General features: G+C 48.1%; 1 protein-coding gene across 1 annotated transcript in view; it reads right to left on the bottom strand.

The window, feature by feature from the left end:
* Positions 1-4115: 4115 nt before the first annotated feature.
* Positions 4116-14895, bottom strand: part of FKBP1B (FKBP prolyl isomerase 1B) — a 51143-nt gene continuing 40363 nt past the window's right edge. The window contains exons 3-4 of the mRNA XM_034766608.1: positions 10014-10126; positions 4116-4786 (exon numbers count right to left, since the gene is read on the bottom strand). Coding sequence (XP_034622499.1) covers positions 4658-4786; positions 10014-10126 — 242 coding nt within the window. The 3' untranslated portion in view covers positions 4116-4657. The remainder of the gene's footprint in view (positions 4787-10013; positions 10127-14895) is intronic.

Raw genomic sequence — 14895 nt, 5'->3', positions numbered from 1 at the left:
AGGGGTGTTCGGTTTTGTGAAATTAGAAAGTTGGTAATCCTAGCCAACACACACTCTGTCTCTCTCACATACGTACTCCCCCTGCACTCTCTCACACACTATGACAACACACAATCTTTCTCTGTCTGTGTCTCTCCCCGCTCCCCCTCCCACACTCCCTGTCAGACACACTCCCCCTGTCCCCCCACACACTTCAATTGAAAAGCGGCTGACAATCTAGGATGCCCATGGAATGATGGGAGTGAGAAACCTGCATCATGTGATGCTGTATCTGCCCCATGAGGCATTACAAACCCTTCGCAAAGCACCCTGCAGCTTGTTGTACAGCGGGATAGCTACCCACAGTGCACTGCTCTCTGTGTTGCTGCAAGAGCGGCTCGTGTGGAACTTACACCCACCCCTGGGAGCACTAGGGCCCAGTGGTGTCTCCCCCCATGTGGCCTTAGTGGAAAACTGCAGAGAGGGACCTGCCAGAGACTCCAGCCTGTAGAAGCAGAAGTGGCAAAAGCAGGGAACCTCTGGACATTCAGAGAACTTTCTATGGGTGGCCCTAAGGCATTACTGTAATTACATGATTACAAATCATAATAGAATTTCTCTAGCTACAGCTGTCTTTAAGCATTGTCACAGCTTGGGGCTGTGGGCAGGGTGGTCGGCTGTGAAATGTTTTATTCATACCAAACATTAAGGAATAACAATAGATGCTAAGTGATGGAATAGAGGTGGGTTTTGTTTTTTTTTAAATAATCTTAACAAGCAAAAACATAGCATTGTGGCTAAAACAAATACTGATGCCCAGTTCCTAACTGTGGTATGTAACCTATCATTTAAATCAGCTTCTGTACCAAATGACTGGAAGATAGCCAATGAGACGCCAATTTTTTAAAAGGGCTCCAGAGGTGATCCCGGCAATTACAGGCCGGTAAGTCTGACTTCAGTACCAGGCAAACTGGTTGAAACATTAGTGAAGAACAGAATTGGTTGAACTATAGTAAAGAAATGGTTGAAACGATAGTGAAGAACAGACTTGTCAGACATGCATCATTTGTCAGAATTGTCAGACACATAGATGAACATGATTTGTTGGGGAAGAGTCAACATGGTTTTTGTAAAGGGAAATCATGCCTCACCAATCAACTAGAATTCTTTGAGGGGGTCAACAAGCATGTGGAAAGGGGGATCCAGTGGATGTGTTGTACTTAGATTTTTCAGAAAGCCTTTAACAAGATCCCTCACCAAAGGCTCTTAAGCAAAGTAAGCTGTCATGGGATAAGAGGGAAGGTCCTCTCATGGATTGGTAACTGGTTAAAAGACATGAAACAAAGGATAGGAATAAATGGTCAGTTTTCAGAATGGAGAGAGGTAAATAGTGGTGTCCCCCAGGCCGGTGTCTGTATTGGGACCAGTCCTATTCAACATATTAATAAATGATCTAGAAAAAGGGGTAAACAGTGAGGTGGCAAAATTTGCAGAGGATATAAAACTACTCAAGATAATTAAGTCCAAAGCAGACTGCAAAGAGTTACAAAGGGACCTCACAAAACTGGGTGACTGGACAACAAAATGGTAGATGAAATTCAATGCTGATAAATGCAAAGTAATACACATTGAAAAACATAATCCCAACTATACATATAAAATGATGGGGTCTAAATTAGCTTTTACCACTCAAGAAAGAGATCTTGGAGTCATTGTGGATAGTTCTCTGAAAACATCCACTCAATCTGCAGTGGCAGTCAAAAAAGCTAACAGAATGTTGGGATTCATTAAGAAAGGGATATATAATAAGACAGAAAAGGTCATATTGTCGCTATATAAATCCATGACACGCCCACATCTTGAATATGGTGTTCAGATGTGGTCGCCCCATCGCAAGGAAGATATATTGAAATTGGAAAAGGTTCGGAAAAGGGCAACAAAAATGATTAAGGGTATGGAACAGTTTCCATATGAGGAGAGATTAATGATTGCGACTTTTCAGCTTGGAAAATAGATGACTGAGGGGGGATATGATAGAGGTCTATAAAATCATGACTGGTGTGAAGAAAGTAAATAAGGAAGAACTAAAGGGGTCACCAAATGAAATTAATAGGCAGCAGGTTTAAAACAAACAAAAGGAAGTATTTGTGGAACTCCTTGCCAAAAGATGGTGTGAAGGTCAAGACTATAACAGGGTTCAAAAAAGAACTAGATAAATTCATGAGATAGGTCCATCAACGGCTATTAGCCAGGATGGGCAGGGATGGAGTCCCTAGCCTCTGATTGCCAGAAGCTGAGAATCAGTGACAGGGGATAGATCACTTGATAGTTATCTGGTCTGTTCATTCCCTCTGGGGTACCTGGCTTTGGCCACTGTCGGAAGACAAGATACTGGGATAGATGGACCTTTGGTCTGACCCAGTATGGCCGTTCTACTGAGAAAAAGAGAGAGATTTGAACGGGCTAGTGCACAGATTACAGGTTTCGATTTTTCATGCTGGATTTATATTCATTCATCTGGAGTTATCAGCCCACTGATGGTTTTCTTTCTAGTATTGTAGTCTGGGTTATTTTACATTCAAAATTCTATTCTAATTTTAATTTTCTTATAAAGAACCACACACACATGCGTGCACACAAAACCAAAACCCACCACTAGCAATTGTAGTAAATTCTTCAGTTAAAAATCCAGCAGTATAGTTGAAAATATGTACAGGTATTTTTGAGCATGTTTTGAAAATAAGACTAAACACCAACACCTTAACAATGCCCATTTCCTTGGCTGTGCCATAGAAAAAATATGGCTGTTTGTACTAATAACAATAAGAAGCTAGTGACGTTACCCATCAAGCCCAGCATACCAGGAATTAGTTTTGGATGAGGCAGAATAATTATATGAGGAAGGCAGTTAGCCAGTGTTAAAACTCCTGGGGCGTGAGGGAAGCTATTGCTGATTTGGGCAAGTGACAAGTGTTCCATGCCTCAGTTTACCCAAACCGACTTGCCAAATGCACAGGGATGTTATGATATATAATTATTGTTAGTAAATTGCTGTGATGTCAATGTATGAAAGGCTTAGACAGACCTGTCAGCTGGTCACCTTTGCCTGGAATCAATGTGTCATGTTGCATTGGAATTAGTTTTGATGAAGGTATTTTTTTTTTCTCAGCCTTAGCAGTGTTCTACATTATTATCAAGATGAAACCAAACAGTGAGACATCTTTCTGACGAGTGCCATCTCAGGGATGGGCAGGAAAGGGACAAACAGTAGCATGTAGACGGAGCTATTGGATAGGGACTTGTGCCATGGGATGGGGTTGGAGTATGTGTCACTGTTAGATGGTTTGGAGGCGAACATGTCACTGGGGAAGGGAGAGGACTCAAGGAAGAATGGGTTGGACATGGATTAGGTTAACTACTTACGTGTTGGTGGGGGCAGCTGGTCTGATTACTTTGTGGTATTCTAGAGCTTCCTGTAGGTAGTCCAAGGGGAGAAGTCTGGTGGAAAAGGAGGCTAAACCACAGAGTGCTTCATAAAGAGATATGCAGGTTCCCAGCGAATTCTTCCAGTAATCCTGAGGCCGTGGGGATTTGGTGGTCAGGCATCTCCATGCAGATTTTCAAAAACACTCAGCATTGGCCTAACTCAGCTCCCACTGAAATCAGCAGTAAAACTCCCACGGACTTCAATAGGAGTAGAATTAGGCTGACACATTAGCTTCTCAAAGGTATTTAGTTGCCTGGCTCCCACTGAAATCTGGGGCTGAGTGCTTTTGAAAAATCCAACCCATGGTCCATGGTCTCTTTTCTGGCCAGGACTGAGGGGCACTGAGTCTGTTTGATTGGTCTGGGAGCTGGAGAGCCAGAACAAGCAGAAAGTCTGTCCAGCAGCCTCAAAGAACCCCCTTTATATTCATTATAGCCTGGACCTGTTTCTTCTTGAGCCCACAGGTCTCCACAGTGACACCAGTCCGGTTTGTAATTTTTAACAGTATTCTAACATGCCATAAGCATATTTTATACAAGAAAAGAAATCATTAACAAACCGGAAGATCAGTCAGTAGTTTCTAGAAGACCTTTTATATTAGAAAAAATGCCCATCTCCGTTAAAAGTGAAGGACAAGAAACAGCGCAGAAACGGTAAAGTATCAAGATTTTATTGTTTCTATATTTTTTTAAATTTTCAAATGAGACATTTGTTTAAAACAGCCGCGAGCAAGCACGTACAAGTTGAGAGAAAAGTGGCAGCGCAGGTAACTCCGTTTGGCTAATGCCCCTTCATGTACGAGATGTACATTTGATTTCTGAGCACCTTTTGTTTGTCTTGGTTTGTGTACAGTAAGGCAGTGGTTTTTCCATAAGGAATATATATATATATATATATTTAATTATCATTGTGAATTTTAATCACATGCAAATTAAATGAAATGTACAACTCAAAAATGTTACAACGGTGGAAATTTTTCTCAGAGCAAAGAAGCTTCTAATAGAAGACAAATATGGACACAAGAACTTTAAAAAAGAGGGAAAGGAATAAACAACCTAGGGCAGGCTCTATTGGCATGACAGCTCAAGCAGGGAAGATTGCGATTCCAGTGCGGCCTCCTCTTACCGTAGGGAAGGGGAAAAGAATGGATGATTATCAGCAGATGTCTTCACCCGGCTCCCATGAAAGGCTTTACTCTAACCTGAGCAGCTCCACGTCGAAGATGAGGGTAGCATTGGGAGGGATGACTCCAGGATGGCCTGTGGCTCCATACGCCATGTCAGGCGTACAGGTTAGCTTTGCTCTTTGTCCTAAGCTCATCTAGTGTTTGGGAGTTGGAGAGGGGGAGGGAGAAGGGGAAAGAATGTGTTAGGAGAAATACAATAGTAAAGTCACTAAGAGGCAGATTTGCAAAGTCAGTGAGAGTTTGGCCCCTAACTCGCTTGATGCTTTTGTAAATCTCACTAAGTCCTATTTGCATCTTTAGGCCCCAAATACCTGTATAAATCTGGTCCCAACAATTTAGCCTCAGATCTCCTGGCTCCCAGTCCTGTTCCTTTACCACTGGATAACGGCCTCTCATTGGCAATATCTAATAATCCTCTAGTGCCAGTTTTGTAACCCGACAGAATACCCTTTTGTGCCAGCGTAGACCCACATTATTTCTTTATTAAGGCCTCTTCTGAGCTGCAGAACTCTTGCAAAACCTGACTGCAGTGGGAGTTATGGATATCTGACAAGTCACAAGAGGCTCTAAACACTTAACAGGATCAAGGCTCTGGATTCAGAAAGGCTCCAACTCAGTAAGACACGTAAGCATGTGCTTAAATTGACTGGGATGCATGTGGAGAAGTGCTTTGCTGAAGCCAACATGTGATTTCCAGAGTGCTTTGCATCTCCCATTTTCGTCGACATCATTGTCTTCAATGTTCAGTCCATTAACCTCTCTGCCTGTTTCCCCGTCTATCCAATGGGGATAATGCTACCAACCGCCCTCATAAGTGTGTTCCAAGGTTTAATGTGTTCATGTTCCCAAGGCACTTTAAGATCCTGAGTTGGAAGGTGTGGTCAAAGTGTTCAGTAATTATTATTAATTCCTAGTGTAACAATCCACTAGGTGGAGCTAGAGGCTAATTTGTTTCTAGGCAGATTATTGAAAAGGATTTAGGCTACATAATTAATTTAGGGAAGGTAGTCGGGGTGTTCTGGGAGGCTATAAATTGACTTATTTGGAATCACTGCCAGAGCTTTAGCTGAGTCGGCTTCTAACAGGGATAAATCTGTTCCCCTTTTTGACCTTAAATGGTCTTTCAGATTCATGCTATTTTTGGGACCCCATCATGAGTTTTCATACTAGTCCCAGGACTAAGCATATACACATATCGTCTCTCTGTGCCAATATCTACATCACTAAACAAAAAGCATGGCATGTACAGGACATTTGCAAACCACCACATTATTCACTCTGTTTGTGTGTTACTTCCCAACCATTTGCTGATTTGTCTAGTTCAGGGGTTCTCAAACTTCATTGCATCGCGACACCCGTTCGACAATAAAAATTACTACATGTCTTCAGGAGGGGGGACCAAAGCCTGAGCCAGCCCAAGCCCCAGGGGAGGGGGCGGGGCAAATCCAAAGCCCAAGGGCTTCAGTCCCAGGCAGGGGCCTGTAATCTGAGTCCCGAAGCCCAGGGCTAAAGCCCTCAGGCTTCGGCCCCAGGCGGTGGTGCTTGGGCTTCAGCTTCGGCCCCGGACCCCAGCAAGTCTAAGCTAGCGCTGGGGACCCCATTAACATGGGGTCGCGACCCACAGTTTGAGAACCGCTGGTCTAGTTAGTTCTTCAGGGACCGTCATTTATTCTATGTTTGTACAGAGGAATCCTGATCTTATCTCTAGGTTCTACCATAATACAAATAATACATTTTACTACTATTACTGAAGCATGCAGCTTGAATGGTAGGGAGAACTGAACATCTGGGATTCCTAGAATGAACTTGTATCCTCAAGGCATTTATGATTTAAGAGATGGGAGTAATGTGGTTAGGAACCGGATTCTTGTCCATTCGTATCTGAAACAGCACAGTGGTAGGATTGTACTAGCATCTGGATTGTTTCTTATTTGCCCTGTTCCCCCACCTTGTTTTATGCATTAGTAACAAACTCAAGCAAATCCTTCATCCAGTCTGACCTTTGGGACCCAGAAATGTGCTGTTGCAGTGAGTTCGCACCCTGGCCTTGTTAGCTCTGTATATCAAACATAGCTCAGCTTCTCTCTCTGTGTAGAGTGGCACTGCAGCTAAGGTGCCTATGGGAAACGTGCATTATATTAAAATAGATTGCATTTGGGTTTTATTGGGATGACACTGTAGCGAGGAGGCATGGCCTCCCTCAGAATCTGACAGGCAGGGACCACAACACGCCCCCTGGTAGGCTGAACCAGGAGAGCCACGTCCGCCCCGCCAGAAGCGGAAGGGCAGGACAGGAAGGGGAAGTACAAATGGCAGGCCCTGCAGCTCAGACGGTCTGGAGCCACCACAGGAGATGGATGCATCCTGCCTGCTGCTGGAGCCTGCAGAGGAGCTGCTGGGGCTGTCTCCTGAGGACTGGCTAGAGCTCCCAGGATCGCTGGCCGACCACGATGCTGAACAGTTGCCAGGGCTGCCACCTAAGGACTGGCTGGATCTCCCCAGGCTGCCGGCCACCCAAGATGCCGAAGAGCTGCCGGGGCTGCCGCCAGTGGACTGGCCAGAGCTCCCCGAGACGACAGATGCAGATACACCCGTGGGGGAGAGTAGGAAGCAGCCCAGGGAAACCAGGCAACAGTCTGGTTGGGAGCTGGCCTGATACAAGGTCAGCGTGTTGCGGGTGGATCCCCGCTGGCCCAGTGGCGGATCACACTGCCGTTGTTAGGGTCCTGGGCTGGGATGTGGTAGAGTTGGGCAGGCCTGAGTCCCCCCTGCCACCCCACCCCTGGGGTGGCACTACTCCCCCTCTTTAGACCAGGAGGCCTGCACTCCTCAGGCATTCCTGCCTGAGCCCCCTAGACCGTTATTGGTGTTCAGGCTTGCCTGAGCCCCTAAACCAGTGGTGGGCAACCTGCGGCCTGTGGGTGGCACGCAACCATAGGTGCCGACTTCTGCTGGCGCAGGTGGGTGTTCGACCCCCCCTCTGCCCCAGCCCCCTCCCGCCCCTGCCCTGCCCCCGTTCCAACCCCTTCCCCAAACTCCCCGTCCCAACTCCATTCCCCCACCCCTATTCCAACCCCTTCCCCAGATCCCCGGCCCCGCCTCTTCCCCGCCTCCTCCCCTGAGCGCATCGCGTTCCCGCTCCTCTCCCTTCCCTCCTGGAGCTTGTTACGCCGTGAAACAGCTGTTTTGCAGAAGCAAGTGCTGGGAGGTAGGTGAGAAGTGGGGACGCAGTGCGCTCAGGGGAGGAGGCAGAGGTGATGTGGGGGGGGAGGGGAACTTGGCTGCCGGTGGGTGCAGAGCACCCACTAATTTTTCCCTGTGGGTGCTCCACCCCCGGAGCACCCACAGTCAGCACCTATGCATGCAGCACATCAGGGTAATCTGCTGGCGGGCCACCAGACAGTTTGTTTACATTTGCACAGCCGCCCGCAGCTGCCAGTGGCCGCAGTTCGCCGTTCCTGGCCAATGAGAGTTGCGGGAAGCGGTGCGGGCCACTGGGAGCTGCGGGCAGCCGTGCAAATGTAAACAAACTGTCTGGTGGCCCGCCAGCGGATTACCCTGATGGGCCGCATGCAGCCCGCAGGTTGCCCACCACTGCCCTAGACTCTCTAAGTGCTCACCCTTACCTGAGCCTCTCGACTTTATGGTGCTCACCCCTACTGGGGCTCATAGACTGCATAGTCATGCTGCCCAGATTGCAAGCGAGAGCCTTCTCATTGCTTTGCTGCCCCACCGTGACTGGGCCTGGGGCTCATAGACGGAGCACTAGGTGAAGCTAACTCCCCGCTTTGAGCACCTTTACAGGTATGCGGCAGCGAGGAGGTGTGGCCTCCCTCAGAGACTGACAGAGAGGGACGGCCATCCAGACACTGAAGCCTTAATGACTTGAGGGCAGCTTCCTTTTCCTTGCCCTTGGTTTCACATTGATCATTGAACATTACATTGTGCAGTCATGAGTGGAATGTCATAGAGACTTAACAGCACAGTTCTGTATCCTATTCGGTGAGGGTCAAATTCAGTGGAAGCAGGGCCGGTGCAAGGAAGTTTCACGCCCTAGGTGAAACTTCCACCTTGCGCCCCCCCCCATCCCTGCGGCAGCTCCCCGCCCCCCCTTCACCCTGAGGCGCCCCTTCCCCCCGCGGCAGCTCCCCCCCGGCCCTGAGGCACCCCCATGCGGCAGCTCCCCACCCCCCGGCCCTGGGATCCGTGCGGCAGCTCTGACCCGGGGAACCCCTGGGCTGCCGGCAGCGCACTGACCCAGGGGAACCCCTGGGCTGCTGGCAGCGCACTGACCCGGGGAACCCCTGGGCTGCCGGCGGTGCGCTGACCCAGGGGAAGCCCTGGGCTGCCTGCCGGCGGCTCAGACTCCCTCTCCCTCCCAGCGCAGCGGCCGCTGTAAAAAAAAAAAAAATTGGGGGCACCACTTTTTGGTGCCCCCAAATCTTGGCGCCCTAAGCAACCGCCTAGTTGGCCTAAATGGTAGCACCCAGGGCCGGCTCCAGGCACCAGCCCACCAAGCTTGTGCTTGGGGCGGCATCTGGAGGGGGGCGGCCCGGTGCAGCGCGGCGCTCTGGCTCTGGCCGCCAGGGAGAGCGGGGCCGCGACTTGGCTTGCCGCCCTCCCCGCGGCACTCTGGCCGCCGGGGAGAGCAGAGCCCCGGCCGGGCTCGCCGCCCTCCTCCCGGGGGTCCTGCCACCAGCGGAGCCGCGGCGGGCTCGCCGCCCTCCCCGCTCCCCTGCGCTCCGGCCGGCCGGTCGGAGAGAGCGGCCCGTGGCCGGGCTCGGCGCCCTCCCCTGCCGCGCTGGGGGGAGGGAGGGGCGGCGGCCGGAGGCTTTTTTGCCTGGAGCAGCAAAAAAGCCAGAGCTGGCCCTGGTAGCACCGGCCCTGAGTGGAAGGCATCAAATGCAGCAGGACTAGCCTTCTACTGTGCAACTGCATGGATGCTGCTCCATGACACACTACCATGCTGGATCATTGTAGGGGCTGGGTGGGTTGCACTGACGAGGTGGATCTATAAGCCAACCCTCTGCTCACCTTGTAGAAGGGGAGCTCAGGAGGTTGTGAATGCTGAGTGATTTACAGACAGGAGAGGATTCCATCCTCCACAGCCCACCCGGAGAAGCATGTGCAAAGCCAAGCCATCATGATCAACCCCTGAGTTCTGGCCATCGCAATTAGGATAATCAATGGAGGACTAAGAAATATTACATTAGTATGCACCTCACCATCAGAAAAAACACCCAGGATTATAGACTGTGATTTTCACTTGCTTACCCTGATGTTAAACCATCATTATTGTACTGAACATGCCGGCATGCACTCCAGCTAAATTGAAATTCAGCCAGCATCATCCTTCTGTACCTGTGCAGCTCCTTCCTCAAATCCTTTAATGACTTCTTGTCTGCCGATCTTGAACCTGAAAGGCTTGTTTCGGTCTCTGGAGGAATCAAACTTCTTTCCGTTCTGTAGCATCCCTGCCAAAACAACACAAACGATTTCAGTTCCAACTAAGCTTGAAGTTAAGTGCTGAGGGGATGGAGTGAAGACTGATGTATTGGTCAGATCAATCATATATTTCCTTAAAAAAAAAAAAAAAAAGCTAATCCAAGATTTATAAGGCAAGAGACCCTCACCCAGAGGCATCACAGGTTCTAACAGGAAGTAACTGATTGTAGAACTATATTGTAATGATTTGTATTGAGTAGCACCTAGAAACCCCAACCAAGACTGGGGCTCCTGTTGTGCTAGGCACTGTACAAACACACCTAAAGCTAAATAGCCTTTACAAGCTAAATAGCCAAGGGGACAAAGAGTGGGCAGGAAACACAGGCACAGAGTGGGGAAGCCATTTGCCCAAGGTCAGAGTGCGGGTCTGTGGCAGATCTAAGATAAGAGCCCAGATCTCCTGTTGCCCAGTCCAATGACCTCATCCCTAGAGCGGGGGTTCTCAAACTTTGTCCCTAAGCTACGAAACAAAAGCAATTGCGCCTCCTCATAGCTTCCAAAGGCAACACGAGGAACTGAACGTCCTACACTCCACAGAATACGAGTAATAAAGTAAAAGGGCTTTGAGCAATAGAGCTATAATAAGGTCATAAAGCGCCTCCTGCGTTAACTCACAGTTCTGTTCAAAGCCCACACACAGCAGCAGCTAAATAACACTGCCCGGACATTAGGTAAACTCATTAGGGAACTCATACCACCAAACAATTATCAGTTGTGTCAGCAGCCACCACTCCTACCTTATCGGTGGGGGGAATGAGCTTGTTTCCACAAAGTAGTTGCATTTGACACCTTGTCCCCATCCCCAGATCTCACGGGCCCTGGGATGAGGAGATGGGCTCATGGGTGCTGAGCTCACAGGCAGGGAGTGGGGCCCTCCTTTAGTTCAGATGCCCCGCAGGTGGGGTCAGTGGCATGGCAATCACTCCAGGGCAGGGGGCAAAGCAGGGGAGTCAGAGCATAGCAATCACTGGTCCACCAGCACTGTGAGCTCCAGGTAGGTCCGGTGCAGCAGGACGTGGGTGCGACGCTGGTAGCCACCACTGTCGTGATCCCCAGGGCAGGGGGAGCTGGGGCCAAGGTGGTACCACCAGCAGCTGGGACCAGCTGGTTACTTTTGAGTGTGTCACCTCTGGCAGGAAATGCACAGGCCCCAGCTCCCCCTGGGACCTGACCTGACCACCCACAGAGACTCCACACCCATGGCAGCTGTGACATTTTTGGTGTTAACCAAGGTGTCTGGGGTGAATCACTACCACCTGCTTACAGCGTGAGGGAGTCTTGTCTGTGCCCACCGTGGGACATTCTCCCAAAGCTTCCAGCTGCAGGCAACATACGCACTCCACTCTGTGCTCCATAAACCCCGCTCTTTCCCTCTGCAGGCTAGTCATTTGCACACCCCACCTTGTACACTAGAGCACCCAGTCCCTTGTCTCCTGGACAGCCACAATGTACACCGATCCGCCGTCTCCATGGAAGCCATGCACCCCAGTTTACTGGCTTCACCTCGGTTCAACACTTGACTTAGCACAAGACACCAGACGTGTCTATAGTACAACCAAATAAAAGTTTAGCTAACAAAGCTTGCGTTAAAGATTCAAATAAGAGGATTGGAAACAAGAGTTACAGGTAAAAGAAAAATATCAAATGCATTCTAGAGCCTATACTTATTAACAAGTTCCTTTCCTGTCTAGTAAGATATTTCTCACCCAATGGTCAGTCCTTGCAGCACTTGTCCAGTCCAGAAAGCTGGGATCACTTTTCAGGAGACACTCCACTGGCACAGTGTCACCTCCCTAGTGTGGATGTCGACTGTTGTCAGTGTTGACTGAGTCAGTTCTGAGACCCACCCTGCCACAGGTGACAAGTTTCACCTCCATCAGTTTTTGGAAACCAACATTCTCATGTTACATGTCTCTAAAAATGGTTTCCACCCTGCTAGTTCTTAGCTTTGGGTATAGACCACACACAAAGAGACCCCCTTCAGCGAAATAGCGAGAAGATGGTGGGACGCAGCTGTAATATACCTGCCAGGGCACACCTGTGCCACAACAGCTCTCTGGTGTGCACGGCTACGCTCCAGCACCAGGGCACAAGGAGGAAGGTGGTGCCAAGAGCTCCCGCAGAGCTCAGAGCCTACTTTGCACAGGGGCCACCACCTGATGGAGGCACCAAACTGGAAATGAACAGCAGTGGTGGAAAGGTTCTCTTTCTGGTTCAGCCCTGCTCCGCAGGGACAAGTGGCAGCTCAGTAATGCAGGAGGTGCGGGGGCTAGAGCACCACATTCCAAGTGGCAGCCAATCTTTCCCAGGAAGGAACGCGGCCCCCCTTCAACAGAAAGTCCTGTCTGTTTGCTGGATGAGAAAGAAGGCCCTGAGTCAGTTTAAACTCAGGCTATTTATCCAAAAGCCCTTTCTTTGTCTGTTGGCCTCTGGAGAATCCAGTTTGAACTAATATATGTATATCTCTCCACTGGATGGTACTTCTCTGGAGGTGCTACAACCTGAGTGAATTTGCCTAATCACCGTCAACCCTGCCCCATTGTTCTTAGTTCCTGGAGGAGCTGAGGTCATCCTCTCCCATGGGATTACATACAATCCCTGGCCCACAATGATACATAAACTTAATACAGTAAGATCTCCCCAAAGATATTGCAGGAAATTGCCACATCTGCCAAACTTACACCATTTAAAATCTACACAATCCCTACAATAAAACAACAAATAAATTAAGCAATTGAAATATTCATAAACACCACCAAGATTATTATCACATGCACCTATAGATAATTCACTAACCCTCTCAAAACTGTTGTTTCTTCAGTCTCAAATCACCCTCTTCCCAAAAATCGCAAGGGTCAGGGCGGGGGGGGGGGAGGGCAATCTTATAGCAATGGTAGGTCAAGTACATAGTGTTTCTCTTAAGGTACAATGTTAACAGCATAACTACTAATAAAAAATACTATGTGTAGCATATGCAGTATAGATAGCCAGGTTAATGTTGCTATGTGTGGTCCTGATCTAAAGCCCAGTTAAATCAATGGGTGTCCTTTCATTGACTTCAGCAGCCTTTGAATTAGGACAGTGTTTTTCAACCCATGGTCAGCAGGCAATTGAGAATCCACAGACTATGTCCAAGGGGTCCATGAAAGATTGTTGTTACCATACAACAGTTTTCAACCAGTGGTCTGTGGACCCCTGGGGATCCACAGACTATGTCTAAGATTTCCAAAGGGGTCCACATCTCTAGTTGAAATTTTTTAGCAGTCCGTAAATGAAAAAAGGTTGAAAACCAATGAATTAGGGTGTATATTACATTTTATTGTAGTGCCGCAAACCTTCTGCCACAGGAACCTTGAGCCAAATTTGCTGTCAGTTAAATCTGTGTAAATAGGGAGCAATTCTGTTGACTTGTTACTGCAACTGGGATTATTTAGTCTGCAGAAGAGAAGAATGAGGGGGGATTTGATAGCTGCTTTCAACTACCTGAAAGTGGGTTCCAAAGGGGATGGATCTAGACTGTTCTCAGTGGTAGCAGATGACAGAACAAGGAGTAATGGTCTCAAGTTGCAGTGGGGGAGGTTTAGGTTGGATATTAGGAAAAACTTTTTCAGTAGGAGGGTGGTGAAACACTGGAATGGGTTATCTACAGAGGTGGTGGAATCTCCTTCCTTAGAGGATTTTAAGGCCCGGCTTGACAAAACCCTGGCTGGGATGATTTAGTTGGGGTTGGTCCTGCTTTGAGCAGGGGGTTGGACTAGATGACCTCCTGAGGTCCCTTCCAACCCTGATATTCTATGATTCTATGAAATCTGCACCATAGTAACTGACAAAAAATTTGCCCCCTTGTATGTAGCAGTAATTCAAATTATTAGAACTGGTTGCAGAAATTTAGAGAGAACCATATTCCATTCCACCAAGAACTAAGCAGTTCAAGTGTGCATCAGTGCTGGACAGGAGGATCGAAGCAGCAGTTAACTTTTTTGCTTTTTCTTCTTCTTCTTTTCTTTTTGGCAAGCTCAGTCAGTATCTTGTACTTGTTCCCAGAGAAATAACCAAAGGGCACAAAGTGCTCACATGCATGCGGGTAGAGAGGTCACTCATCTGCCCCACTCATCTTACACCTTCGTTCGCCAGTTCATCATCACTGCAAAAGTACAGTTCACATAGATTCACAGCCAGGAATTTTTCACTGTGTCAGGCAAGAGCACTATCTGCTCCCCAGTAAACAACAGATTAAGCTCAGCATCTTCTTTCTTCTCTTGCCAAGGGGGAAGGACTATATAGTGGGTGCATGCATACCTCTCGGTGTCCCTAATCTCAGTCCCAAAGTTACCTCAGTTCCACCCAAACTTCATGACTCCTCACTTTTTAACTGCTGAAAATTATCTGCACCAGAAATAAACACTCTTGGTATAGAGTGTGACAGTGCACCCCTAAAGCTTTATGGAAATATGCTTATGAATGTATATATGACATAACTGGAATATGTTTTATGCTACATATGCCATATAACATATCTCTGTAAAAGTTATGATCTCCTGAATGTATTCATCCTATTTGAATGCATGTGTCATTGTTGTATTCGAAGTTATGAATATTGGCTGTGTACTTGCTTGATTTCTAAGTAGCCTTATTAAAGCATTTGGTCAGCTTCTTGAGAAAGGAATGTGCAAATTAAATGCCCAATCAAGAAACACTTAAAGGACAATGAATTTTGGAAGGCTCCAATTCACATAAG

The sequence above is a fragment of the Trachemys scripta genome, chromosome 3 (genome assembly GCF_013100865.1).
Source record: "Trachemys scripta elegans isolate TJP31775 chromosome 3, CAS_Tse_1.0, whole genome shotgun sequence".
NCBI lineage: Eukaryota > Metazoa > Chordata > Testudines > Emydidae > Trachemys > Trachemys scripta.
The sequence above is the reverse complement of the archived record's forward strand: the minus strand, read 5'-3'. Positions and strand labels throughout refer to the sequence as shown.